The following is a 26,272-nucleotide window of genomic DNA, read 5'->3' as shown; positions in this document are numbered from 1 at the left end:
ATTTTTAATCGCAAGGTCTTTGAAAAATGATAAATTGTGAAGAATTGTACACACTAGTGCGATGCGATTCTCTTTTCATGAAGGCTTTGCAATTTAAAAACCGCATACGATTATAAAAATGCAGCGCAAGCGCAGCAGTGTGTACAGGCCCATATACAGATTGCCTCAGAAGCCAGCTGGAGCATTACTTACAATTCATAAGAATGCAACTATAAGCTTTAGTTGGAGAATTGGTAAACTAAAGGTGTTCCGTCAAGTATTACAATTCAAGTGTAAAACCTTTCCATCCAAGCCAAGGTTAAACTGAAAACATAGGGGGGGGGGGGTGCTTCTTCAGCAGCTGCACTGAGCAGGCATGACGACCCGCATCTGCTTAGAAGCACAGAGTAAAAAGCCTTGCAGTGCACCCACAAGCCCTTGTCAAATAAGTTAAGAGTGTCCCAGTGGCAGCAAGGAGGATTATGCTGAACTGAGGCAAGTATCTACCTTTACCCCCTCCCCCCTTCCTGGTTTTCTTTTACGCAATATGCACTTTACAACTTTCTGCAAGGTTGTATTCGTGTAGTATGAGTGCCAACAAAATATACAATTTGAACAGAACTCATAAAAGCCCTCACCTTTATACAAATATGGAAGATGGAACAAAATACTGTATACATGTAAAAATTGCAACAAGTCTGCAGAGAAAAATATTTGCCCTTCCTCCAGCATTTAAAAATGATCCACGCAACATCTCTGTAAGAGAACTGCATAACATATCCATTCTACTGAAAGGAAAATGAAATATTTTAAAAATTCCTTGTGAAGCAGGATTAATCCATCGAGTGACTAGGTTTGTACATCTCTGGCTGTTGACTATCGGCCTACACAAAAATCAATTGCAACATGATCAACCAGCCCAAAGTACAAATAGGTCATCTGATAAATGGATCATGTGCTGCTACTGGAATTCCCATTGCAGAGGAAATTCCCTAACCAGAAATTATCATCTCCATAATAAACATGTAAAAAGCAAACATAAAAAAGTGCTCACAAACATGTAAATAACAGATGTCTGATAGAGAATACAAAGAGGAAGGTGTCTAGTAGAGCTGGAACACTATTTACCATGAACAGTCTCTGCAATGGGCTCCTTGTAATGGAGAATTAACGCACTATACTGATTGGTAGGCTGCCAGTTCTAAAACATCAGACCTGAGCTGCGTAGCCTTACACTTTAATCATGGCAGATATTGGAGATAAACAGGGCACACAAAACATGTAACTCGGTCCCTCTGAATTACTTCTTTCCTTTTTTTGTTGCTGTGCTCTTCCCTCCTTTCTTGGATTTGTTGCCATATTTTTCTTCCAGCTTTGCCATGAAACCATCGAGCTCCTGTTCTCTGTCCTTCTGCCTTTTCTAAAAAAGGTTACAGCAACAAAGTTAGCACAAAAGTCAGATTTTACTAAACGGATCCAGGACAGATTTCGGTATTCTTACCTGAATTAAAGCTTTTAAGTCAGCATCTTCATCACCGAGGCCTAATTCCTTTTTCATTTCTTCAGCTTCTTTGGCTTCTTCATGTGCCTGAAATAGATGCAATATGTTTATTACTGGAAACAGGATATTATAAATTGCTCATAACAAGTGCAGAAAACAATGCCAAATGCAGTGAAAGAACACCCTTCCACTGCTGAAATGTTTGCCCTGGAGGTCTAGTAGTGTTATACTGTATTTTACCCACTATAAAAGACACACCCTGGTGGTTTAGCACATCACTTATGAACATCTCGGATTGAATAGAAGTAGGAGAAAGTGTGACCGCATAGGTATAACACTATGGATAGAAAGGAAGCCTAGTGCAGCTGGGAGAGGGAAGCAGAAAAAAAAAAAAAAAAAAAAAAAAAAGAGTTGAGGCTTCCAACTAGAAAAAGATGTAGTATGCTATTCGGGCAGATTATTACTAGAAAGAGGCCACACACTACTAAGTACCTTGCCAGTCTCCCTTTTTAGGGACAACTGAAGCGAGGCAGCTATGGAGGCTGCCATATTTATTTCCATAAAAAAAATAAAAATAATCCACTTACCTGGGGCTTTCTCCAGCCCGTGGCAGGCAGGACGTGCCCTCGGCGCCGCTCCGCAGGCTCCCGGTCTCCTCCGGTGGCGCACCCGACCTGGCCAGGCCGGCTGCTAGGTCGGGCTCTTCTGCGCTCAGGTAAGTGGATTAGCTTTTTTTTTTAATGGACCGTGAACCTTCCATTTAAGAATGGCTTGCTCTCGTGTGTGCAAGTAAATGGCAATCCCTTTACCCAGGCAAATGCTATGTACAGGATAAGTGCGCTTATGGCACACAGGAATACACACAGACACCTTGTAGTCTAATTTTAATACATACTTGAAAGTAGCCTTGTTTCATCTATATAGCATCACAGTATGGCACAGTTTTGTCCATCTAACATGACAGAAAAGTCTGTAGGTGAACTGACTCTTCTGAGATACATACACAGGACATGGTTATGATTTGTTGTTGAACATGACCTTGCTTTGATAGGTTTAGAAAACCTTTTCACAAATGCTTAGCATCTATTGAAATGATCAATGAATGATACAGCTTTAAAGCAGACCTTAACTCAGAACTTCCTCTCTGCTCTAAAAAAATCAAAAGCATAATAACCTTTAAAGAAATTAATTTCTTTGTTACAGCTGATACAAATCCTGAAATAAATCTGCAGTGTCTACTTCCTGCTTTCACGAAAGCAAACGTGGGGTTTACATCCCGTGTTTACAAGTTAGCTGCTCTGCCGAGGCAGCCAGCTGACGCAGCTGAGAGATCAAATTACAGTTGTCAGACAGATGAGGGGAAATTAGACAGGCTAAACTCTCTACATACATACAGGGTGCATTCCTCTGTTTTCCTTCTGTCCTGTGCAAGAATTCAGGTCCACTTTAACGCAAAACGTTGTTTCTTCCCTGTAACTGAGGCAGCATTATGCATGTCTTACCCTTTTTTTACGCTGTTCACGTTTCTTTTTCGGTTCTTTTACGAATGCATCAAAAGCTGGAACTTCTTTCTTTTTAATGGCCTTTTGAATTACTTCCCTAATCCTTGGCTCATTGTCAACTCCTGCAAATATTACAGATTCTAGGATACTGTCCATGTCTCCTTCAAAGTCCAAATACGCTTGTATGATATCTGCCCTCTCTTCTTCTGAGCCTATGTACTTCTCTTCATATGCTTTGATATCTTCTACAGTTATCTGTCCGGAACAACAACAACACAAATTAAATTCATTAATTTAAAAAGTTTAAAACTCCACACAGCTAACCTGGAATAAAAAGTATGCAATTTTTCTGATTTTAAGTACAAATTTCACTACCTTAAAATATTTACAGAAAAAAAAAAGCAATGGCTTTATTTAGGAAAGAGGGCTTGGATGTGATCAGATCTCTCCATACTGGAGGAACATAACATAGCCCATATTCCTTGTCCCAAATTCTAGATCTCACCATCAACTAGCCTCGTTGGGCATTATGTTAGAGCTAACGTTATCACAGCATAAACAGCTCCTGGTACGTACATCAACAGGCATAACAAAAGTTTTGAAAGCTAGCAAAGAAATCTTGTACAGTCAGAGGTATTACCTAAACGTTTCCTCAGATCCCCTGGCAAGTTATTGGTTTATGAATGCATGCTTTAAAGAGAATCTGTATTGTTAAAATCGCTCAAAAGTAAACATACCAGTGCGTTAGGGGACATCTCCTATTACCCTCTGTCACAATTTCGCCGCTCCCCGCCGCATTAAAAGTGGTTAAAAACAGTTTTAAAAAGTTTGTTTATAAACAAACAAAATGGCCACCAAAACAGGAAGTAAGTTGATGTACAGTATGTCCACACATAGAAAATACATCCATACACAAGCAGGCTGTATACAGCATTCCTTTTGAATCTCAAGAGATCATTTGTGTGTTTCTTTCCCCCATGCACTGAAGTTTCAGGCTGCTCTTTTCTTCCTGCAAACAGCTTTGCCCTTGTTTGTAATTCCTCAGTATGTAAAAGCCCAGCCAGCTCAGAGGACGATTTATCCAGCTTGTAAAAGATAAGCAAGAAGAGAGAAGCTGCTCTAATCTAAATAACACACAGGCAGTGTGCAGAGAGGGGCCTGGAAAAGGTGAGTTCATAGCAGAACCACAACACTGAAGAACTTGGCAGCCTTCCAGACACAGGCTGACAAGTCTGACAAGAGAGAGATAAGTTGATTTATTACAAGAGACAGTGATAGTATAAAGTGCTGCAGTTAGCCAGAACACATTAGAATAGCTTTTGGAACTTGTAGGATGATAAAAAACAGGATGCAGTTTTTGTTACGGAGTCTCTTTAATGTATGTTAATGTTATTAAGACAAAACCAATAGAGCTGAGGGTGGGGGGGATGTTGGAATAAAGGCCGAACATAGCCCATCTTGAAGCCGAATCTGTTAATGTGGAAATGAAGCATGCATTTTATGCACAGGCAAGTTGACCCTGTGAATAGTATAGCATGACAATACTTAGTATAAGCACTTAAAGGGAACCTAAACTGAGAAGGATATGCATTTTCCTTTTAAAATACCAGTTGCCTAACTCTCCTGCTAATCATGTGTGTCTAATATTTTCAGCCACAGCCCCTGAACAAGAATGCAGATCAGGTGCTCTGACTGAAGTCAGACTGGATTAGCTGCATGCTTGTTACAGGTGTGTGATTCAGCCACTACTGCAGATCAGGACTGCCAGGTAACTGGTATTGTTTAAAAGGAAACATTCATATCCCTTTCAGTTTAGATTCCCTTTAACCATCTTAGTGGTATGGACGAGCTCAGCTCGTCCATGACCGCTAGATGGCGCCGCTCAGGCCCTGCTGGGTCAATTGTACCATTTTTTTTTTTAAACACGCAGCTAGCACTTTGCCGATGTACCGCTACCCATCGCGTAAGGGGTCCCCACCCCCTCCCGAGACCCCTGCGCAGCCTGGCCAATCAGTGTCACTTACTGATGCTGCTGCGCCGCCACCCTGTCGATCTTAATAGAATGCCAGGGTGGTTAAGCTGGATCACCAAAAGCCACCTTTATACAATAAAAGATTATCGTGGTAGGAGAGAATTCAAAAAGGACCATGTAGTGAAAGGAAAAGGATAGACGGACGTACTTTTTTCTATTTAAAACAATGACAAAAAAATTCAGCAGGACAGCCAAGCAACTGTCAGTTTAAACCCTAGGTGTCAAACTGTGGCCCAACAGTGGTTGAGGAATGAATGGACATTGAATTTGGCCACAGCCATGCTCCATCCTGTCTACCACCTTCCATCACCTGCCGCTTGATTCTTCTGTGGTCTCAGTGATTGTGCCCGCCTCCTCCCTCTAGATACGGAGTGAGACAGCTTTGCCAGACTATCACTCATTTGCTCTGCCCACTCCCACCATCTTCTCAGGATGGAGCACTGAGCATAGCCACGCTCTATCACTCCTATGCTCCACCCACTCCCGACTGCTTACATTGGAGCGCTGTGGCACGTGTGTGGTCATCTACCTCCTGCCGTCAGAGCGCACTGTCCGGAGCTTGCGTGCATCCCTTTTTAATGGTAGGTAGCGTGTTCTGCTGCTCCAGCATTAGATCCAGGATGGATGGCTGTCAGTTGTGCATCGCCCTGAAAGCGCTTGTGCAATGATTCTCTATGAGAAAGTTCACATCTGAGCGGCTTGTTTCCGATCCACTCAGAAAAGCGCTGCATGGGCCATTTTTGAGGCGATTCTGCCTCGATGGAAGGTATAAGAAAACGCAAAACGCTAACAAAATCGCTTTGTGCAGCAATTGCATGAGCATTTTTAAGAATAAATATATTGTATTTATTCTTTTCCGGGTCAAAGCGTTCACTTCCTGTCAGGAAGTGAAAAAACGCAATCGGTCTCAAAGTGCTTAACAAAAACGACCAACGCACAGGCACACTATAAGGACACAGAGGCTGGTGATAGTAGGCAGAATGTGCCTCTGTGTCCTAATATTGATTGCAGAAACCCACCTCTGGTTCTCTTTAAGACAATCTCTGGCTGCAAAAATATACAGCCACTGTATCATGTTAGGCCTTTTGGCCACAGTCCACCTATACTCGCATTCAGTGAGAGCTGTCTTTTCTCTTTTGTAGTGCATTAGGATGTCACACGCCATTACACCCCCCCCCCCCCCCCGCACTGTGAATGTCGCATAGGTGATACATTGAACTGCAGCGAGTCGTGTTACAATGTGCCTGTTATCCTCCACCACTCTGCTGCACTGCAACGCACCACCTATTGTAAAGTTCACAGTGCGGCAGGGGCATTACGGTATGACTGGTGGCCCTCAACTTCGTTTACATTTTTAATGTCGGCCCCCTGTTTGACACCCCTGGTTTAAACCAAAATAAATATTGCAATTTCATGTTCAGTGTCAGCGACCTAAGGCAATAAAGAGGCACCGTAGTGACAAATAGTACTGTGTAGTAAATTATTCAGCATACCCACTTTTGCAGTACTTTTTCAGCATCAGAAACATTTCCTATATCTATACAGCTCTATATTGGTATGTAGCCCCACCTTCCCAGTGATTAGACAAGGCTGTTTAGATTTGCAGAATTCTTCTCCCAGAGCATTATGAGAAACCAGGTATCATTTCTGCTGGCTTTGGAACACACAATAATAATAAAAAAAAAAATCTTCAGTGAAGCAGTAAATATGTAGCCACATGTGACAAATTTCAGAATGTAAACCAGAGTGATAAAGGTTTTTCAGTGGGTAAACACTGAATAAACAATTTACATATATTAAAAAAAAAGGCAATGTTATTAATTACGATTAATTCAGTAAAGTTCCTCTTAAAAGAGAGTCAACATAATACATGGACAAGGCCATCAGAGTTATACTGGCACAAGACTTTGGGACAGAAGACAGGCTAACTGAGGTAGAAATGTAAAGGCTATAGTAGACTTGACAGAATGTTCAAACACACTGCTGCTTACCTTCTTAAAGAGCAGACGCCAGTATTCCTCCCAGTTCCGGTCTTGAGGTATTGAATCAGATTCTTCATCAACAATCCCTTGCTCATCATAGATTGCACGCTGGTCTTTATCAGAGAGAACTGAATAAACTTTTCCAAGTATCTGAAAAAAATACAGCAAAGTGGACAATACTTTACAGATACAAATAGAAAAAAACAACAAAATACCCTTTTGCCTTCCGTTATTGTTCCCACTCAAATGAGCTGTTTGCGTACAAAGCACAATTTATCCACGTTTCAAGCTGAGAACAGACAGGCCACACACCACCATGCCCATGTGTACATGATACAGTATTACAACCTTTGCTAGTCCTGTTTGAAACTACTACACTATTGGCATTTCATTTCTTCTTTTGTAACTAACATAATTTGAACAAAAAAGCATAATTGAATTTGTTTGGTGTGGTATGGAGTTAGGCCCATAGGGGAAAAGAGAAACCACGAGTCACACCAACCCTAGTGATGCCCGAATCCGCAGGACAGGAAACAAGACACAATAAAAACTTGTCTGGGAATTGTAATTTTCCCACCCGCATAAAAAGGTTTAAAGTGAACCTGAGATGGCATAAATAAAAGAATTGATACTCCCCTGGGGCTTCATCCAGCTCCATGACCTCTGATGCCTCCCTCCCCTGTGCCTCTGCATATGCACGGTTGCACCTATCAAGCTCCTGTCGCCGGGAGCATTCTGCACAGAAATATCTGCAAAGCAATGTAGCAACCGGGGAGGATGGCAAGGAAGGCATCAGGTAGACTTACACTTTAAGCATTGCAGCCTCTACACATAAAATGTTCCATATTCCGCAGTAGAGTAAAGGTACACCACACACACTACGGCCGCCAACAGGTCTGTCAGACCCTCCTGCTGGGCGGACTTTCAGCCGACAGTAGCGCCTGTGTATGCGCTGTCGGCGGACTGATAAGGCTGTTCCTGGATCGTTCAGAAACACCCTTATCAGTCTGCCTGACAGACTGTACACACGCACACACACACACACACACACACACACACACACACACACACACACACACACACACACACACACACACACACACACACACACACACACACACACACTACTGTCAGCTGAAAGTCCGTCCAGTGGAAGGGTCCGGCAGACCCATTGTTGCCGGCCATAGTGCGCGTGTACGCACCTAACCCTGTCCTCAAGGCCCACCAACAGTATATGTTTTGCAGAAAACCATAAACATGTACAGGTGGGGTAATTAGTGTCTCAGAAGAGCTGATTAACTACCTCTTTGGATTTCCACAAAACATGCACTGTTGATAGGCCTTGAGGACAGGGTTGGGGGAACGCTGAATAGGACCCATGCAGACTTGTTTGTTTTAAACATGTCTGTTCAAACTGGAGCACAAGCTGAATACAAACACAGGTCTAGCATAACTTTTCTGGACACCGCAGAAGCCAACAGAAACAGTGAAAGCCTATAGGAAAGGACAATGTTCGTTCTTGGAAGGTCCAAGCAAAAAAAAAATAATGAGATTCACTTACCTGGGGCTTCTACCAGCCCCATGTAGCCATCCTGTGCCCTCGTAGTCACTCACTGCTGCTCCAGTCCCCCGCTGGCAGCTTTCTGACCTCGGAGGTCAGGGCCACATTGCATACATTTTTACGCATTCCAGCTAGTGCAGGAACAAAAATGTATGCGTTGCACCACTAACGCGTAAAAATGTATGTGTTAATGTTCCTGCACTAGCGGGAATGTGTAAAAATGTACGCAATTTGGCCCTGACCTCCGAGGTCAGAAAGCTGCCAGCGGGGGACTGGAGCAGCAGTGAGTGACTACGAGGGCACAGGATGGCTGCATGGGGCTGGTAGAAGCCCCAGGTAAGTGAAACTCATTTTTTTTTTTTTTGCTTGGACCTTCCCTTTAAGGGGCTGTTTGTCCTATATGTTTGTTCACTTCCTCTGTCACCTTCTGAATTACTATTGTGGACAAACGCCAGGATACCAACGGAAGACCATGCAGAAGCATACTTCTGGGACTTCCCCCATTAAATTGAAACAGACCAATAGGAATCTTCCTTCTCCAAGGAGGATTGTCATTGGTCCACCACTCAGTAGAACTATGAGAACCTCCTTGGGGGAGGAAGGATTCCTATTGGTCTGTTTAAATCCAATGAGAAGCCCCAGCAATGGGCTCGATTCACAAAACTTCTCATAAAATGACTTATCACCCAATTGATAAAAATAACCTTTCAGCACATTTAAAATCAATATAATCACCCAAAGTTGTTCCTGATTAAATTAATTTCAATATTACTTTTCTTACCTTAACCACTTGCCGACCGCCTACTTCATATTGGCGGCGGCAAAGTGGCAGCCCCAGGACCACGTAACGCAGATTGGCGTCAGGTCCTGGGGCACTCTCTGGCCGGGGATCGCGCGCTGGAATGCGCGCGCATCCACCGGCAATAGGCTCCGCCCACCCGCGACGTCAACCCGCCGGCCAATCGGAAGCGCCGGCGGGTTGTTAACCCGACGATCCCCGGATAGGAAGCGTATAATACGCTTTGTAATGTTTACAAAGTGTATTATACAGGCTGCCTACTGCCCTGGTGGTCCCAGTGTCCGAGGGACCACCAGGGCAGGCTGCAGCCACCCTAGTCTGCACCCAAACACACTGATCTGCCCCCCCCCCCTGCCCCCTGATCGCCCACAGTACCCCTCAGACCACCATTTGCACACAATCACCCCTCTAATCACCCATCAATCACTCCCTGTCACTATCTGTCAACGCAATTTTTTTTTTTTTAGTCCCTAAACTGCCCCCTGCTCCCTCCTGATCACCCCCCCACCCCTCAGATTCTCCCCAGACCCTCCCCCCCCTGTGTACTGTATGCATCTATCCCCCCTGATCACCCGTCAATCACCCGTCAATCACCCCCTGTCACTGCCACCCATCAATCAGCCCCTAACCTGCCCCTTGCGGGCAATCTGATCACCCACCCACACCAATAGATCGCCCGCAGATCCGACATCAGATCACCTCCCAAATCCATCGTTTACATCTATTCTCTCCTCTAAACACCCACTAATTACCCATCAATCACCCCCTATCACCACCTGTCACTGTTACCCATCAGATTAGACCCTTGCGGGCACCCAATCGCCCGCCCACACGCTCAGATTGCCCTCAAACCCCCCCTTATCGATTCGCCAGTGCATTATTTACATCCGTTCTTCCCTGTAATAACCCACTGATCACCTGTCAATCACCCCCTGTCACTGCCACCCATCAATCACCCCCTGTCACTGCCACCCATCAATCAGCCCCTAACCTGCCCCTTGCGGGCAATCTGATCACCCACCCACACCAATAGATCGCCCGCAGATCCGACATCAGATCACCTCCCAAGTGCAGTGTTTACATCTCTTCTCTCCTCTAAACACCCACTAATTACCCATCAATCACCCCCTATCACCACCTGTCACTGTTACCCATCAGATTAGACCCTAATCTGCCCCTTGCAGGCACCCAATCACCCGCCCACACCTCAGAACGCCCTCAGACCCCAGCCCTGATCACCTCGCTAGTGCATTGCTTGCATCTATTTCCCCCCTCTAATCACACCTTGAGACACCCATAAATCACCTCCTGTCACCCCCTAGCACACCTACACATCAGATCAGGCCCTAATTTGCCCCGTGTGGGCTCCTGATCACTCGGCCAAACCCTCAGATCCCCCTCAGACCCCCTTCCGATCACCTCCCCAGTGCATTGATTGCATCTATTTTCCCCTCTAACCGCCCCCTGAGACACCCATCAATCACCTCCTGTCACCCCCCCTAGCACTCCTATCCATCAGATCAGGCCCAATTCATCCTGTCATCTAAGAGGCCACCCTGCTTATGACCGTTTCCACAAAATTTGCCCCCTCATAGACCACCTGTCATCAAAATTTGCAGATGCTTATACCCCTGAACAGTCATTTTGAGAAATTTGGTTTCCAGACTACTCACAGTTTTGGGCCCGTAAAATGCCAGGGCAGTATAGGAACCCCACAAGTGACCCCATTTTAGAAAGAAGACACCCCAAGGTATTCTGCTAGGTGTATGATGAGTTCATAGAAGATTTTATTTTTTGTCAAAAGTTAGCGGAAATTGGATTTTTATTGTTTTTTTCACAAAGTGTCATTTTTCACTAACTTGTGACAAAAAATAAAATCTTCTATGAACTCACCATACCCCTAACGGAATACCTTGGGGTGTCGTCTTTCTAAAATGGGGTCACTTGTGGGGTTCCTATACTGCCCTGGCATTTTAGGGGCCCTAAACCGTGAGGAGTAGTCTAGAAAACAAATGCCTCAAAATGACCTGTGAATAGGACGTTGGGCCCCTTAGCGCACCTAGGCTGCAAAAAAGTGTCACACATGTAGTATCGCCATACTCAGGAGAAGTAGTATAATGTGTTTTGTGGTGTATTTTTACACATACCCATGCTGGGTGGGAGAAATCTCTCTGTAAATGGACAATTGTGTGTAAAAAAAATCAAAAATGTGTCATTTACAGAGATATTTCTCCCACCCAGCATGGTTATATGTAAAAATACACCACAAAACACATTATACTACTTCTTCTGAGTACGGCGATACCACATGTGTGACACTTTTTTGCAGCCTAACTGTGCTAAGGGGCCCAAAGTCCAATGAGTACCTTTAGGATTTGAAAACACCAGAAAACCGCTCACACCACCCTGGGATAGTGCTGGATCCAGGACAGGCCAGTCCAACGAGACAGAAGCAAAGGAGGAGGATGTCCGCACGATATCCCTCAATCAAGTTCCTTTATTATGGACGTATCCACACCAAATCACACATCATATAGCTGACATGTTTCGAACCGAACGGTTCTTACTCATAGCTATGAGTAAGAACCGTTCGGTTCGAAACATGTCAGCTATATGATGTGTGATTTGGTGTGGATACGTCCATAATAAAGGAACTTGATTGAGGGATATCGTGCGGACATCCTCCTCCTTTGCTTCTTACCTTTAGGATTTCACAGGTCATTTTGAGACATTTGGGTTCAAGACTACTCCTCACGGTTTAGGGCCCCTAAAATGCCAGGGCAGTATTGGAACCCTACAAATGACCCCATTCTAGAAAGAAGACACCCCAAGGTATTCCGTTAGGAGTATGGTGAGTTCATAGAAGATTTTATTTTTTGTCACAAGTTAGCGGAAATTGATATGTATTGTTTTTTTTTTTCCACAAAGTGTCATTTTCCGCTAACTTGTGACAAAAAAAAATCTTCTATGAACTCACCATACCCCTAACGGAATACCTTGGGGTGTCTTCTTTCTAAAATGGGGTCACTTGTGGGGTTCCTATACTGCCCTGGCATTTTAGGGGCCCTAAACCGTGAGGAGTAGTCTAGAATCCAAATGCCTCAAAATGACCTGTGAATAGGACGTTAGGCCCCTTAGCGCACCTAGGCTGCAAAAAAGTGTCACACATGTGGTATCGCCGTACTCAGAAGAAGTAGTATAATGTGTTTTGAGGTGTATTTTTATACATACCCATGCTGGGTGGGAGAAATCTCTCTGTAAATGGACAATTGTGTGTAAAAAAAAATCAAATAATTGTCATTTACAGAGATATTTCTCCCACCTAGCATCTGCATGTGTAAAAATACACCCCAAAACACATTATACTACTTCTCCTGAGTACGGCGGTACCACATGTGTGGCACTTTTTTGCACCCTAAGTGCGCTAAGGGGCCCAAAGTCCAATGAGTACCTTTAGGATTTCACAGGTCATTTTGCGACATTTGGTTTCAAGACTACTCCTCACGGTTTAGGGCCCCTAAAATGCCAGGGCAGTATAGGAACCCCACAAATGACCCCATTTTAGAAAGAAGACACCCCAAGGTATTCCGTTAGGAGTATGGTGAGTTCATAGAAGATTTTATTTTTGTCACAAGTTAGCAGAAAATGACACTTTGTGAAAAAAAAACAATTCAAATCAATTTCCGCTAACTTGTGACAAAAAAAAAAAAAAATCTTCTATGAACTCACCATCCTCCTAATGGAATACCTTGGGGTGTCTTCTTTCTAAAATGGGGTAATTTGTGGGATTCCTATACTGTCCTGGCATTTTAGGGGCCCTAAACCGTGAGGAGCAGTCTTGAAACGAAATTTCTCAAAATGACCTGTGAAATCCTAAAGGTACTCATTGGACTTTGGGCCCCTTAGCGCAGTTAGGGTGCAAAAAAGTGCCACACATGTGGTATCGCCGTACTCAGGAGAAGTAGTATAATGTGTTTTGGGGTGTATTTTTCCACATACCCATGCTGAGTGGGAGAAATATCTCTATAAATTGACAATTGTGTGTAAAAAAAATAAAACAATTGTCATTTACGGAGATATTTCTCCCACCCAGCATGGGTATGTGTAAAAATACACCCCAAAACACATTATACTACTTCTCCTGAGTACGGCAATACCACATATGTGGCACTTTTTTGCAGCCTAACTGCGCTAAGGGGCCCAAAGTCCAATGAGCATCTTTAGGCTTTACAGGGGTGCTTACAATTAGGCACCCCCCAAAATGCCAGGACAGTGAACACACCCCACAAATGACCCCATTTTGGAAAGTAGACACTTCAAGGTATTCAGAGAGTAGCATAGTGAGTCCGTGGCAGATTTCATTTTTTTTTGTCGCAAGTTAGAAGAAATGGAAACCTTTTTTTTTTTTTTTTTTTTTTTTGTTACAAAGTGTCATTTTCCGCTAACTTGTGACAAAAAATAAAATCTTCTATGAACTCACCATGCCTCTCACTGAATACTTTGGGATGTCTTCTTTCCAAAATGGGGTCATTTGGGGGGGGATTTGTACTATCCTGGAATTTTAGCCCCTCATGAAACCTGACAGGTGCGCAGAAAAGTCAGAGATGCTTGAAAATGGGAAAATTCACTGGCACCATAGTTTGTAAACGCTATAACTTTTACCCAATCCAATAAATATACACTGAATGGTTTTTTTTTAATCAAAGACATGTAGCAGAATAACTTTCGCGCTCAAATGTATAGGAAATTTTTCTTTATTTGAAAAATGTCAGCACAGAAAGTTAAAAAAGTCATTTTTTTGACAAAATTCATGTCTTTTTTGATGAATATAATAAAAAGTAAAACTCGCAGCAGCAATCAAATAGCACCGAAAGAAAGCTGTATTAGTGACAAGAAAAGGAAGTAAAAATTCATTTAGGTGGTAGGTTGTATGACTGAGCAATAAACCGTGAAAGCTGCAGTGGTCCGAATGGAAAAAAAGGCTCTGGTCCTTAAGGGGTTTTATGACTGCAGTCCTTAAGTGGTTAATTATATTTGATCTTTGGGGGCTTAAAAAAGTAACACAGATAAGGTGAAAACAGGTGAAAAATCTTAGTGAATCATGCCCAATATGCTTCTGCAGGGGCTCTCATCGGTATTGTAGCGCTTTTTCGACAGCATGTTGTAAGTGGTGTGAAATGAAGCAACAGACACTGCAACTGGCACGGTGTATCCTTACAGTAGTACAATTGTGCATTCCAAGTAGGCTCCTAGCTTAAAAGGGAACCCAAATTTGGGGGGGGGGGGGGGTTAAGTTTAACTTCCCTGGGGCTTCTACCAGCCCCCTGCAACCGCCCTGTGTCCGCACTGTCATGGAGCAATCCTACAGTGCCCCACAGCGCCGCTAATTCTGTAGTGCGATCAAGGGGCATGCAGAAAAGGGCTAAGCATCCAGAATAAAAAGATGGGGCGCTGTGAGGGACTGGAGGATCACTTAGTGATAGTAGTCACCCCTGGTAAGTGTTTTTCCAACACTGACGGATGGCCAACAGATAGATCCCTCTCTGATTAGAGAGGGATCTGCCAGCATACTGTACAAAGATTTCCAGTAGACCATACCCCTCACCTGGGTCTCCCCATGAAAGGTGTTCCGTCAGGACAGTGGGGAGTGTTGCAGCACGGCAAAGCTAATGCACTCTTCCTGAGTCTTATCTCCATTGCTGCCAGGCACCTGTACCCCATGACCTGGTGGCACATGCATGACCTCGTACAAGCTGTCAGGTGATGGGGCACAGGTGCCCTGTACCAATGGAGAGAAAATACAGGACAGAGAAAATGCTTGCCAGCATAGGTGAGTGCGAGTTCCGCTACAACACTCTGCACAGACCCAGAAGTACACATTTCACATAAGGGGCTGGGGCTGAGAACAGCTAGGGGTCCCTCAGTAGTCCGGAAATCAATCACTGCTAGGCACTCAATCACCCCCTTTCAAGAGACATCTTCCCTGCCTGCAGGATTAGTAGATTTAAAATTACAATTCGGTAGCCATGTTGCAGCTTCAATCTCTGCCAGACTTGATCATTATGACCAAATCTGCCAGAGATCAGTGCCACAAATTGAGCAATGTATGGGCACCTTACAATTAAAGAGACTTATCCTTTTTCCTGTCTGGACAGGGTATAGGGGAAATTTACACAGATGAGGACAAACGGCAGCAATCAAAAAAATAAATATGTTTTCTCTATCCAAAACTACAATGTTTTGTAGCAGCTTCCCCGAGCTCTGCAGCCATACCTGGAACTTCAGCGTGGCCTCCTCCTTCTCCCCCTCTGGCACCCGGTCCGGGTGAACCTTCAGTGAGGTCTTGTGGTAGCCGCGGCGTATCTCGGCCTCTGCAGCCGTCTTCCGCACCCCCAGCACGGCGTACAGATCGGAGCTGCCCAGGTAGCGCTCGCAGCTCTCTAGCAGGCCCGGCATCTTCACAGTTCACACTGACACCGTTTCTGCTGCTCAGCCTGAGCCTGACAGCTTTTGGCGGGTCTTGAGCAGAAAACACAACTATTGGCTGAACCTGTCTCACTACGTCAGTTCCGCTCAAACTTCACAAGTTTTATTGATATGTCTTGCGAACTAACAAAACAAACGTCACTCAGGCGAGCTGGGAAGTTTGTCGCACAAACGTCTACGCACTTACCCATTAAATTAGAGTGTGTCAGTGGGATGAGAGACTCACTAGATAGAGCTTGTTGCTGTTCCTCATTTACAAGAACTGTGAACAGTAGCACTGTCTAGGGTTGTGTCATTTTTTCACCACGACATGGCAGAGCTAGCTGGTTATCTAGATTTCTACAAATTATACACTATTACTAGCCCTCTGCCCTTTTCTGTTTCTGAAAACGCCGTATGCTATGACTGTTGGTGATATGTGAGGAGCCCCTGAGCCTGTAAAAGGATCAGGGAAACTTCTGCTTATGGTTAAGTTACATAGCTCCCAACTTCTCTTTTGGAGGGACTGTCCCTCTTTCCTCCTCATTTGTCCCTCTTTCCTCCTCATTTGTCCCTCTTTCAGGACTTTATCACTCTTTCTATGCAGATGCATATGCAGTTGTGCCAATCTGTATGGCACAACTGTAAACCTACCAAGACAAGGCCATCCACCTAAACTCACAGGCCGAACAAGGAGAGCGCTGATCAGAAATGCAGTCAAGAGGCCCATGGTGACTGTGGATGAGCTGCAGAGATCTACAGCTCAGGTGGGGGACTGTCCATAGGACAACTATTAGTCATGCACTGTACAAAGTTGGTCTTTATGGAAGAGTGGCAAGAAAAAAGCCATTGTTAATAGAAAGCATAAGAAGTCCCGTTTGCAGTTTGCCACAAGCCATGTGGGGGACACAGCAACCATGTGGAAGAAGGTGCTCTGGTCAGATGAGACCAAAATGCAAAATGCTATGTGTGGCAGAAAACGAACACTGCACATCACTCTGAACACACCATCCCCACTGTCAAATATGGTGGTGGCAGCATCATGCTCGGGGGGGTGCATCTCTTCAGCAGGGACAGGGAAGCTGGTCAGAGTTGATGGGAAGATGGATGGAGCCAAATACAGGGCAAACTTGGAAGAAAACCTCTTGGAGACTGCAAAAGACTTGAGACTGGGGCGGAGGTTCACCTTCCAGCAGGACAATAACCCTAAACATAAAGCCAGGGCAACAATGGAATGGTTTAAAACAAAACATATCCATGTGTTAGAATGGCCCAGTCAAAGTCCAGATCTAAATCTAATCGAGAATCTGTGGCAAGATCTGAAAACTGCTGTTCACAAACGCTGTTCATCTAATCTGACTGAGCTGGAGCTGTTTTGCAAAGAAGAATGGGCAAGGATTTCAGTCTCTAGATATGCAAAGCTGGTAGAGACATACCCTAAAAGACTGGCAGCTGTAATTGCAGCAAAAGGTGGTTCTTCAAAGTATTGACTCAGGGGACCGAATAATTACGCACACCCCACTTTGCAGTTATTTATTTGTAAAAAATGTTTGGAATGATGTATGATTTTCGATCCACTTCTCACATGTACACCACTTTGTATTGGTCTTTCACGTGGAATTCCAATAAAATTGATGCATGTTTGTGGCAGTAATGTGACAAAATGTGGAAAACTTCAAGGGGGCCGAATACTTTTGCAACCCACTGTATATTAGTATACGTTGTCATTGACTATATCTACCGTACATTAAACAGGAACTCCAGTGAAAATAATGTAATAAAAAAATGCTTTTACAATAATTATGTATAAATGATTTAGTCAGTGCTTTCCCATTGTAAATCCTTTCCCTGATTTACAGTCTAACATTTACCACAATGTGACATTTTTACTGCTGGCAGGTGATGTCAGTGGAAGGAGATGCTGCTTGCTTTTTTGGCAGTTGGACCCAGCTGTAAACAGCTGTTTTTTCCCCCACAATGTAATGAGGTTCACAGACAGGAAACTGCCAGGACCATAATCCTGACATCACACTGTGGGAGGGGTTTCACCACAATATCAGCCATACAGAGCCCCCTGATGATCCCCCTGTGAAAAGGAGAAGATTTCTCATGGGGAAGAGGGTATCAGCTACTGATTTTGATGAAGTTCAATTCTTGGTCATGGTTTCTCTTTAAGAGTTATGTAGTCTTAGCTTGTGTTTGGTGCCCCCCAGCTGCTCCGGTTCCACTGCCTGAGGAAGTGGGCTGTGTCCCACGAAAAGTGTCACAATTATTGGAGTACATTATTATAGAATACTTTTGGAACGTTTATCTTGTTGGATCCTCTATGGGGAGGTGAGTACCGCTTCCCCTATTTTTAATTTGAACGTTGTTTTATCCTTTTGACACTTCTGTGTTTCTAATACAGGTACTCTTAATATTCGGGGGTGGATGCCATCTGGGACAGGAGGTGTCTTATCTATCTCGATTTTATCGATGATGTTTTCACACTCCATGTCAAACAATAACAGTTACTGAGAGTGATTACTGAGAGTGAATTGATGCCAATGCAAGGTACGGTGTATAGTTTATTTGTGTAAAAGTAACACTTGATTGTAATTATTTATTAAAACAGTATAAAAAAATAGAAAATTGCAGATTCAAGTTATGACTTGGTTATATGCTAATGGACATTAAAACAGCCTGCCCTGGATTTAAAAAAAATAGTTTGTACAGTTGGTGCGATCACACAAATGCTATTTCACTAACTTTTGCACAGTTCTTGCTCTGGTGTATGAACAGTGCTAAAGCTGCTATCAGTTACATCAATAAGCTGGTCATTTTAATAAATCCAGGGTTTCAGAACGCCAAGTTGTTAGGATGTTCTATCTCCGGTCTTGAAGAAACTTAGTAAATTAGCTTCTTTCTATTACTTCTCCATCTCCATAAAGCTGATTTTCCTGCAGTTTCCTCTTGGTGAATGGTACCATTACTCTTATTACATTACACCCCAGAGAATGCAGGGCTCTGAAGAGTTGTCCTTCCTTCTCACCTCATATTCGCACGTGGCTTTGTTCTGTACACATTCACACATGGAATCGACTGGAAGAGGCCTTAACGGCCTGTAAGAAGAGAGAAGTTTACTTCACTTATTCATGAAATCTCAGAAAATATTATTAAAAAAAAGCTTGAGTAACTAAAACTGTTAATATATATATAAATCACAACCCTCAGCTAATAAATTCAAATGATACTGCACTAGGGGAGATTGAGACTGAAAGCGAACCCAAGCCGTTCTTAAAACCAAACAAAGCAGGCCACCTGATCTGGGGGGAAGGAGGGGGTAGCCAGATTAAGCAACGTCCATTGCCGCTGCTCCCTGCCACTCCCACGTCCTGTTCTTTACGTTTGCTTCTGTGACTTTCGGGATCACGATGCTGCAGAAGCAGTTCTTATGCTGGGCATACACGGTAGGATCCTTCCTTATCAATCGAGCCCGTGATGGCTCGATTGATAATTTCCGACAGGTCCGATGACCCGCCGGATCGATTCCCCGCTCGATACCCGCGGGCGGAAAAAAGCGGGGAATCGAACGGAAGATAAGGAGCACCCGCGGGGACGAGTGGAATCGATCCGGCCACCCGTGGGGACACGGTGGGAGTCGATGCGGCGGCTAATCGACTCATGTATGCCCAGCATAAGAGCACATAGCGCTGATTTTCATGGAGGGGGCGGGGAATAGGCAGTGGAGAGGTGGTGAGAAGGCTCTGATAGGCGGGTAAGAGGCGTTGCACTGGGACACCCCTATTAGTTTGCTGACAAGCTGCATGTCGGCAAATTCGGGGGGGGGGGGGGGGAATTAGCTAGCAGGGGACACTGAAAGGCCTGAGGAGGGCACACAGAGGCATGTCCTTCAGATGGGAACATGCCTCTGTGTTCCTTTTTTACATCGAAAACAGCCTCGGGTACACTTTAACTCTTGTGTAGCATATGACGTATAAAACAATGAGCAAGTGGACAATGCACATATGTTGCACATTGTCTGGTGTCTCTTTTGTTAAAGGGAAGGTCCAGGAAGAATAAAACTAAAAAATCTACTTACCTGGGGCTTCCTCCAGCCCCTGGCAGCCATCCTGTGCTCTTGCCACAGCAGGATTGTACTGCGCAGGTGCATAGCTACTGTGCCTGCGCAGTACAGTCTGGATGACCTCAGCGCAACTCTGAGAGCCGCTGGCGCAGGCGCAGTGGGAATCTTGCGCCGGAGGGGATCGGAGCTGTGGCGAGGGCACCGCATGGCTGGCAGGGGCTGGAAGAAGCCCCAGGTAAGTGGAATTTTTTTTATTTTTAAGCTCCTCGGATATGTCTTGTAATTATATTTATTTCACAATAACGAACAGTATGTTTTGAACAGTAAGACTATACCAATGCAAATTGTGATACATGTGCAGTGCGATAAAATAACGTCAATTCATGCATTACAGCATAAGGCGTGGAATACACTAGTAGTATGTTACTAAGCCGCTAATAAGCAGTTGTGATTCGAAAAGCTCTTGCTAATGTAATGCTATGTGTGTGGTGCCACTTGAGTGATGTGATTTTATAAAAAATCCCCCATAGCATTGCATTAGTAAGAGCATTTTTAAATTACTAGTACTTAGAAAAGGCTTCTAGTGGGTTTGAACCCTAACGCTGCTTTGTTACTCAACTCCAATGTTTCTGTTCTTTTACCCCCTATATAGTAGACTAGCTTAGTATAAAAAGAGTTTAATGTGATTGTAAATGCCATAGCAAGGTTTTTTATTAACATGACGTACAGTTTATTCCCCCATAATCTACCGCTAAGCAGAGATAATACTTAATAGTAAGATTGTATGATGGTTTGTAAATGCTTACGCTGGACAGCAGCTTATCGTGCCTTCTGTACAGGTACAATTCCTGCAGTCTTCTGTGCGCCATGTTGAATTCAGTGGCCTTGCAGTGTCTCCATCCATACATTCTAAAGAAACCAAATCATTAAGATCAGGGATTTAAAAGAGCAGTGTATCTAGACACATGAAGGAACATACTGTATGGTTAGTATATGTAATCTGTTATCCTTGCCTTAAAGAGAATCTGTATTGTTAAAATCGCACAAAAGTAAACATACCAGTGCGTTAGGGGACATCTCCTATTACCCTCTGTCACAATTTCGCCGCTCCCCGCCGCATTAAAAGTGGTTAAAAACAGTTTTAAAAAGTTTGTTTATAAACAAACAAAATGGCCACCAAAACAGGAAGTAGGTTGATGTACAGTATGTCCACACATAGAAAATACATCCATACACAAGCAGGCTGTATACAGCCTTCGTTTTGAATCTCAAGAGATCATTTGTGTGTTTCTTTCCCCCTGCATCTCTCAAGCACTGAAGTTTCAGGCTGCTCTTTTCTTCCTGCAAACAGCTTTGCCCTTGTCTGTAATTCCTCACTATGTGAAAGCCCAGCCAGCTCAGAGGACGATTTATCCAGCTTGTAAAAGATAAGAGAGAAGAGAGAAGCTGCTCTAATCTAAATAACACACAGGCAGTGTGCATAGAGGGGCCTGGAAGGGGGAGTTCATAGCAGAACCACAACACTGACGAACTTGGCAGCCTTCCAGACACAGGCTGACAAGTCTGACAAGAGAGAGATAAGTTGATTTATTACAGAGACTGTGATAGTACAAAGTGCTGCAGTAAGCCAGAACACATTAGAATAGCTTTTGGAACTTGTAGGATGATAAAAAACAGGATGCCATTTTTGTTACGGAGTCTCTTTAATTTACAGAACTCTGCCACATTACATATATAAGGTTTCAGCCTCTGGGTGAATTGCCTAGGTCGCCTAGGCAGGTAGGTGCTTCCTCAAATGCTCCCCCCAATCCCCTTAGTGGTCACACTCAGTCTCTGTCCCATCCTCATTTCTCTCCTCTATGTAGATAAGTGCAGCAGTCAGTGAAGCAGTGCATTTTACCTTCTACACTACTGTATGTCATTTCCCTCTCTGACTGTACTGTTTCTTCATGCAGCTTCTGAGTGTGTCATGTAATGTAATGAAAGAACCCTCAGGCCCTCTTCACAGTGGTACGTTGTGGTGCTTCCTAATGGCCTTGTAATCTTGCTAACTGCACTGCAATGCACTACCTATATGAAGTTTACTGTGTGGCGGGCACATTGCGGTATAATGGGTTGCTGTATGGTAACAATCTACATGCAGTGTTACCACTAAATTTGTGCATTAACAGCAGAAGTAAAGCATACTTTTAATTGATTGTATGCTTCACTGTACCCAATGAAACATGAACATAATTTGTGGCACCGCTGTCATGATCTGTTGCATTTCCTGTGAACGTGGTCTCTGCAGCCACATGTAAGTAAAAGTACAGCACACAATTGCTGACTAGTATTAAGAGGTGAGGGGACCGGCAAGCTGAGCTGGAGTAGGTAAAATACACTACTCTGCTGCACTACCCTACATATAGGTTATGTATATGGGTTACAGTAAAGCACATGAACAAGTGTTTGGATAATGTGTAACGGCTACAGTGCTGCTCTGGACAGAGCACCCACCCCCACACCACTCTCCCTTGCTTGCCACAGAGTGGACAAATGGATAGTGATGGTCATGTCTTGGCGAGCTCACGGAGAAGCATGTGATCACTGATTTGTTCGATCAGCTGATAGATTTGCAAAGCTCTGATTTGCTGTGATCACATCCTGCTTTAACACATGATCATGACTAGCAAATCAGAGACTTGCATATCTATCACCTGACCAAACTGATCACATGCTTCTCCATGAGTTCTCATAGACATGACCATTACTAAATATGGACACATAAAAGACACATGCAAGTACTTTTTGTGCTATTCATTTTTTAATGGAGTAAAACCAAATCCTGGATGGTATCCAGTTCCTTGTTGCTACACTGGACATAGTATTGTTCGGTATTGAACAGTATGCATTGCCTTACGCCAGCAGGTCCGTTGCACCACAATGCTAATACAGCAATCTGAAGAAACCATTACAATATAATTCCATCACGCTAGCAATGTGATTGTATTGTCTGACCCAATGTGTACGTGGCCTAAGTCTGTGATAGTCTTACTAGTGTTTTGGTGATAAAAATGACCATACATTTTTTATATTCCCTGGTATTTCTTGCTAAGAACTTATTTTGCTATTGTAACATGCAGGTGATTTTTTTTAACATGCCATAGGAACGATAGGAACACTATCGATTAACATGTTTTTTTTTTTCAATTGAGATAGGAATTGTTTGGGAAGTGGTGCTAAGTACTAGTGTATACATTTCACTAGCAACCTTTATGTTTAGTGTTATCAAAATACTTTCACACTTTACTGAAGCCACAACTGACGGCAGAATGAGTCATGAGGGGAGGGGAAATTCCCCTCACACTTCATCTGTTAGCCCTTTTTATAACTCTGCATGTGAGAAAAAGCTCTCAACAGCTGCAGCTGCTGTGCCCTTTGTCTCTGACTGAAGTGTCTGAAGAGAGCAGAGGAAATGAAACTTGTTATAAACATTTGTAATTGTCTGTGACACCGCAGCTTTTCGTACTTTTTTTGCTTTCAGAGAAAAATACTCTGTAGTCTGATATGCAACACTGGCATTGAAGCAGACACCCCTTCTGCAATTTATTTTTTCCAAATAAAGCTAAATCCTACACTCAATAAATTAAAGCTTTTGCCTCTGATGTTTAACATGAAAAGTAGGAAAATGTTTACACTGCTACTTAAACATTATTTGTACAGTGTCAGTTTAGAACACTTGGTTTGCAAGTGTTCCTTTAATCTATAGCATGCAAATAAGGACACCCTTACCAACTGGTTTTGCTCCATTCCTTGATCGCAGTGGCTTCTTTTCATCACATGACGAGTTACATGACAGCATTAGGAGACCAGAAACAAATACAAAAATGATCAAGTGACTCTGTAAAAAGAAAAAAGAATAATTAATTATTTGATAAAAATAGCCAAAATACCTTTTTAACTATTTTTTAAAATTAAAAGTTGCATCAAGTCGCATGCATATACCAATGTAATTGTATCTGTCTTTTTTGCTTGTTTCTGCACAAGTTGTATAACGTTTATTTATTAAAAGGACCAGTCTTTGTCTAAACAGAAGAATTTCTGCAAGAAAAGGAGGTGGACAGCATAGCTCTGGTACATGGTGGCACACCCTGGTTTGGGTACAAGCATCCCAAAGACCGCAGCATGTGCAGTTGTAGTATCTCTAATCCCAACTCTGTGCCAGCATTGCACACTAAAGGTTCTCCAGGAACACCCTGTGAAGCCAGGCCATGTACTACGGTGTAATAAAGTTACTCAAGAATGGATAAAGCTTTGAATTTATCGGGGAGGGATGTATTGAAGAGCTAATGAACAGTCAAACTTAATGATTTTGACAAGAGACAGATTACAGTGGCTAAATAGTTGTGTTAGAACATCTCCAAAATAACAAGTCATTTGGGGTGTATGCAGTGGTTAACAACTACTAAAAGTGATAGGAAGGACATCTGGTGAGCCAGTGATAAGGCCATGGGTGTCCAAGGCTCACTGATGTACATAAGAAGCAAAGGTAGTCCATCTGGCCTGATCCCACATAACATTTACTGTAGTGGTAAACTTAATGCTGGACATGGGAAGAAGGTATCAGAACACAATGCCTTGCAGCTTTCTGCATATGGATCTACTGCATAGATATTGACCAGTGAATGTACCAGTGCTGAACGCCTGTTCACTTCTGAAGTCTTTTAGGGCATGTGGCTGGCCAGATGCTTCTGTATCTTTCATCTGTGTGAGATGGCCTGGGAAACAAATAAGTGTGATCCATGGAGACTGCCTCACACTGTGCAGCACTGAAAGGACCTGATGCTAACTTCTTGATGCCAGAAACACCACAGGACAGCTTCTGAGGACTTGTGGAGTGCAGGCCTCAACAGGTTGGAGCAGAGCTGTTTAGAGGTAAAAGGGGAACCTATACAGTGTTAGGCAAGTGCTTTTAATCTGAAGGCTAGTTAGTGTATTTAGGAACAAACCACTGCACTGTTTAATCCAGTTACACCTATAGAGTAGTAGAATGTGTTGGACAGTCCATTTACAGTAATCCTAACTGAATATTGCACTTACGCTGGTGGCTCCACAGACAAATTCCCATAAATTACAGCAACAGTGCTATCATGCTAGCTTCTGAACCTCAAAATCTATTCTGATTAATTCAAAAAAGAGTTCTAACTACACCCCAATTAATGCATGGCTACCTTTCCTGATTCAGACCCATCAATTAATTAATTTGAGCTCTGACAAAAATGTGTGAGAACCTCGTTCCTTAAAAAAAAAAATGCCCTTTTGAAGGTACTTACCTCAGGAGGGGGAAGCGTCTGGATCCTAATGAGGCTTCCCTCATCCTCCTGTGTAGCCCCGATCCATCGATTGCTCACACCGAAAATCCAATGTGTGCAGAGGCAGTAGCGCCTATGGCACACAGTGATTTTTACCTTTGGGATCCAGCGCAGGCGCAGTACTATGTTCCCACTCTGGCTCCAGCAGAAATAGCCGAGTCCTATCGGGTCTGCTCTACTGTGCAGGAGCAAGACGTCTGTGCAGAAGAATGAACCTGAATGGGCTCAGCTATTTCTGCTGGAGACCGGGGGGAAAGATGGTACTGTGCCTGCGCTGGATCGCAAAGGTAAATATTGCCATCTGCTGCTGGCCGGGGGTTTCAGCGCTGGATCCCTGCTACACAGAAGGAAGGGTAAGCCTCATTAGGATCCAGAGGCTTCCCCCTCCCGAGGTAAGTAACCCCTCTTTTTTTCTTACAGGTTCTCTTTAAGGGCTGGAGTTGGAAATCCCTGCTGTAAATGAACAGTGATCTCTTCACAGCCCAGTATGCCCGCTATGTACTGCAGAATTTTGGACTAGGTGTTCATCTAATATAAGCTAGTGAAGAATTCAGTTTGGAATACGATATATAGCAAAGAAATTCCAGTGGTCTGCTAGAGAACACAGAGTTTCATGCAATACTGCTTAAATAAGTAGTTTTCTTACCAGTGGAGAGTTGTAGCTGTAATGCATGATTCAGAGAGTAGTAGAGTATGATCTTAACACTAGACAGGTCCTGGCTGTGCTGAGCAGGTTGGCTGAGTGTGCAAGTGCAAGGATTGTTAAAGTACTTGAGCAATAAAGGAAGGTGTGGCTACAATGGGAGTGGCACTCCCACAATTTTTGGAACAAGACAATTATGGATTACTCATGAAAAGTCCTATTTTATTGTTTATATGATGAGATGAGACATACAGCCTGAGACACAATGAGGAACCAAAGTACAAATTAAAATAGGATGTTCTTATGTAGCATGTAGATTCTAAGGATTTAATGATGAGATAACTGCATATCAGTTTCATCTGCATATTACACAGCAATGTGTTTTATAGAA

General features: G+C 43.5%; 2 protein-coding genes across 2 annotated transcripts; both read right to left on the bottom strand.

The window, feature by feature from the left end:
- Nucleotides 1-601: 601 nt before the first annotated feature.
- On the bottom strand, nucleotides 602-15,926 carry DNAJC9 (DnaJ heat shock protein family (Hsp40) member C9). Its single transcript, XM_068257636.1, has 5 exons — nucleotides 15,630-15,926; nucleotides 7,006-7,146; nucleotides 2,983-3,237; nucleotides 1,481-1,567; nucleotides 602-1,399 (listed from the first exon to the last, which is right to left on the bottom strand). The coding sequence occupies exons 1-5, from the start codon at nucleotides 15,810-15,812 to the stop codon at nucleotides 1,280-1,282; spliced, it is 786 nt and encodes a 261-aa protein (XP_068113737.1). The 5' UTR covers nucleotides 15,813-15,926; the 3' UTR covers nucleotides 602-1,279.
- Nucleotides 15,927-18,370: 2,444 nt separating this feature from the next.
- Nucleotides 18,371-25,977, bottom strand: LOC137535757 (beta-microseminoprotein-like). Its single transcript, XM_068257635.1, has 4 exons — nucleotides 25,885-25,977; nucleotides 23,659-23,767; nucleotides 20,694-20,796; nucleotides 18,371-18,922 (listed from the first exon to the last, which is right to left on the bottom strand). The coding sequence occupies exons 1-4, from the start codon at nucleotides 25,909-25,911 to the stop codon at nucleotides 18,799-18,801; spliced, it is 363 nt and encodes a 120-aa protein (XP_068113736.1). The 5' UTR covers nucleotides 25,912-25,977; the 3' UTR covers nucleotides 18,371-18,798.
- Nucleotides 25,978-26,272: the final 295 nt, after the last annotated feature.

The sequence above is a fragment of the Hyperolius riggenbachi genome, chromosome 10, assembly GCF_040937935.1.
Source record: "Hyperolius riggenbachi isolate aHypRig1 chromosome 10, aHypRig1.pri, whole genome shotgun sequence".
Lineage (NCBI taxonomy): Eukaryota > Metazoa > Chordata > Amphibia > Anura > Hyperoliidae > Hyperolius > Hyperolius riggenbachi.
Note: the sequence above shows the minus strand (reverse complement) of the source record. Positions and strands in the feature narration are given on the sequence as shown.

Bases quoted from the DNA above. Each gene is read 5' to 3' on its own strand.
- DNAJC9 (XM_068257636.1), bottom strand. From the start codon at position 15,812: ATGCCGGGCCTGCTAGAGAGCTGCGAGCGCTACCTGGGCAGCTCCGAT. The intron at 7,147-15,629 runs GTATGGCTGCAG...TATTTTTTTCAG, and splicing joins AGGCCACGCTGAAGTTCCAG to ATACTTGGAAAAGTTTATTC. The intron at 1,400-1,480 runs GTAAGAATACCG...AACCTTTTTTAG, and splicing joins ACTTAAAAGCTTTAATTCAG to AAAAGGCAGAAGGACAGAGA.
- LOC137535757 (XM_068257635.1), bottom strand. From the start codon at position 25,911: ATGCATTACAGCTACAACTCTCCACTG. The intron at 23,768-25,884 runs GTAAGAAAACTA...TTCTTTTTACAG, and splicing joins ACAGCTACAACTCTCCACTG to AGTCACTTGATCATTTTTGT. The intron at 18,923-20,693 runs GTAAGCATTTAC...CTCTTCTTACAG, and splicing joins ACGATAAGCTGCTGTCCAGC to GCCGTTAAGGCCTCTTCCAG.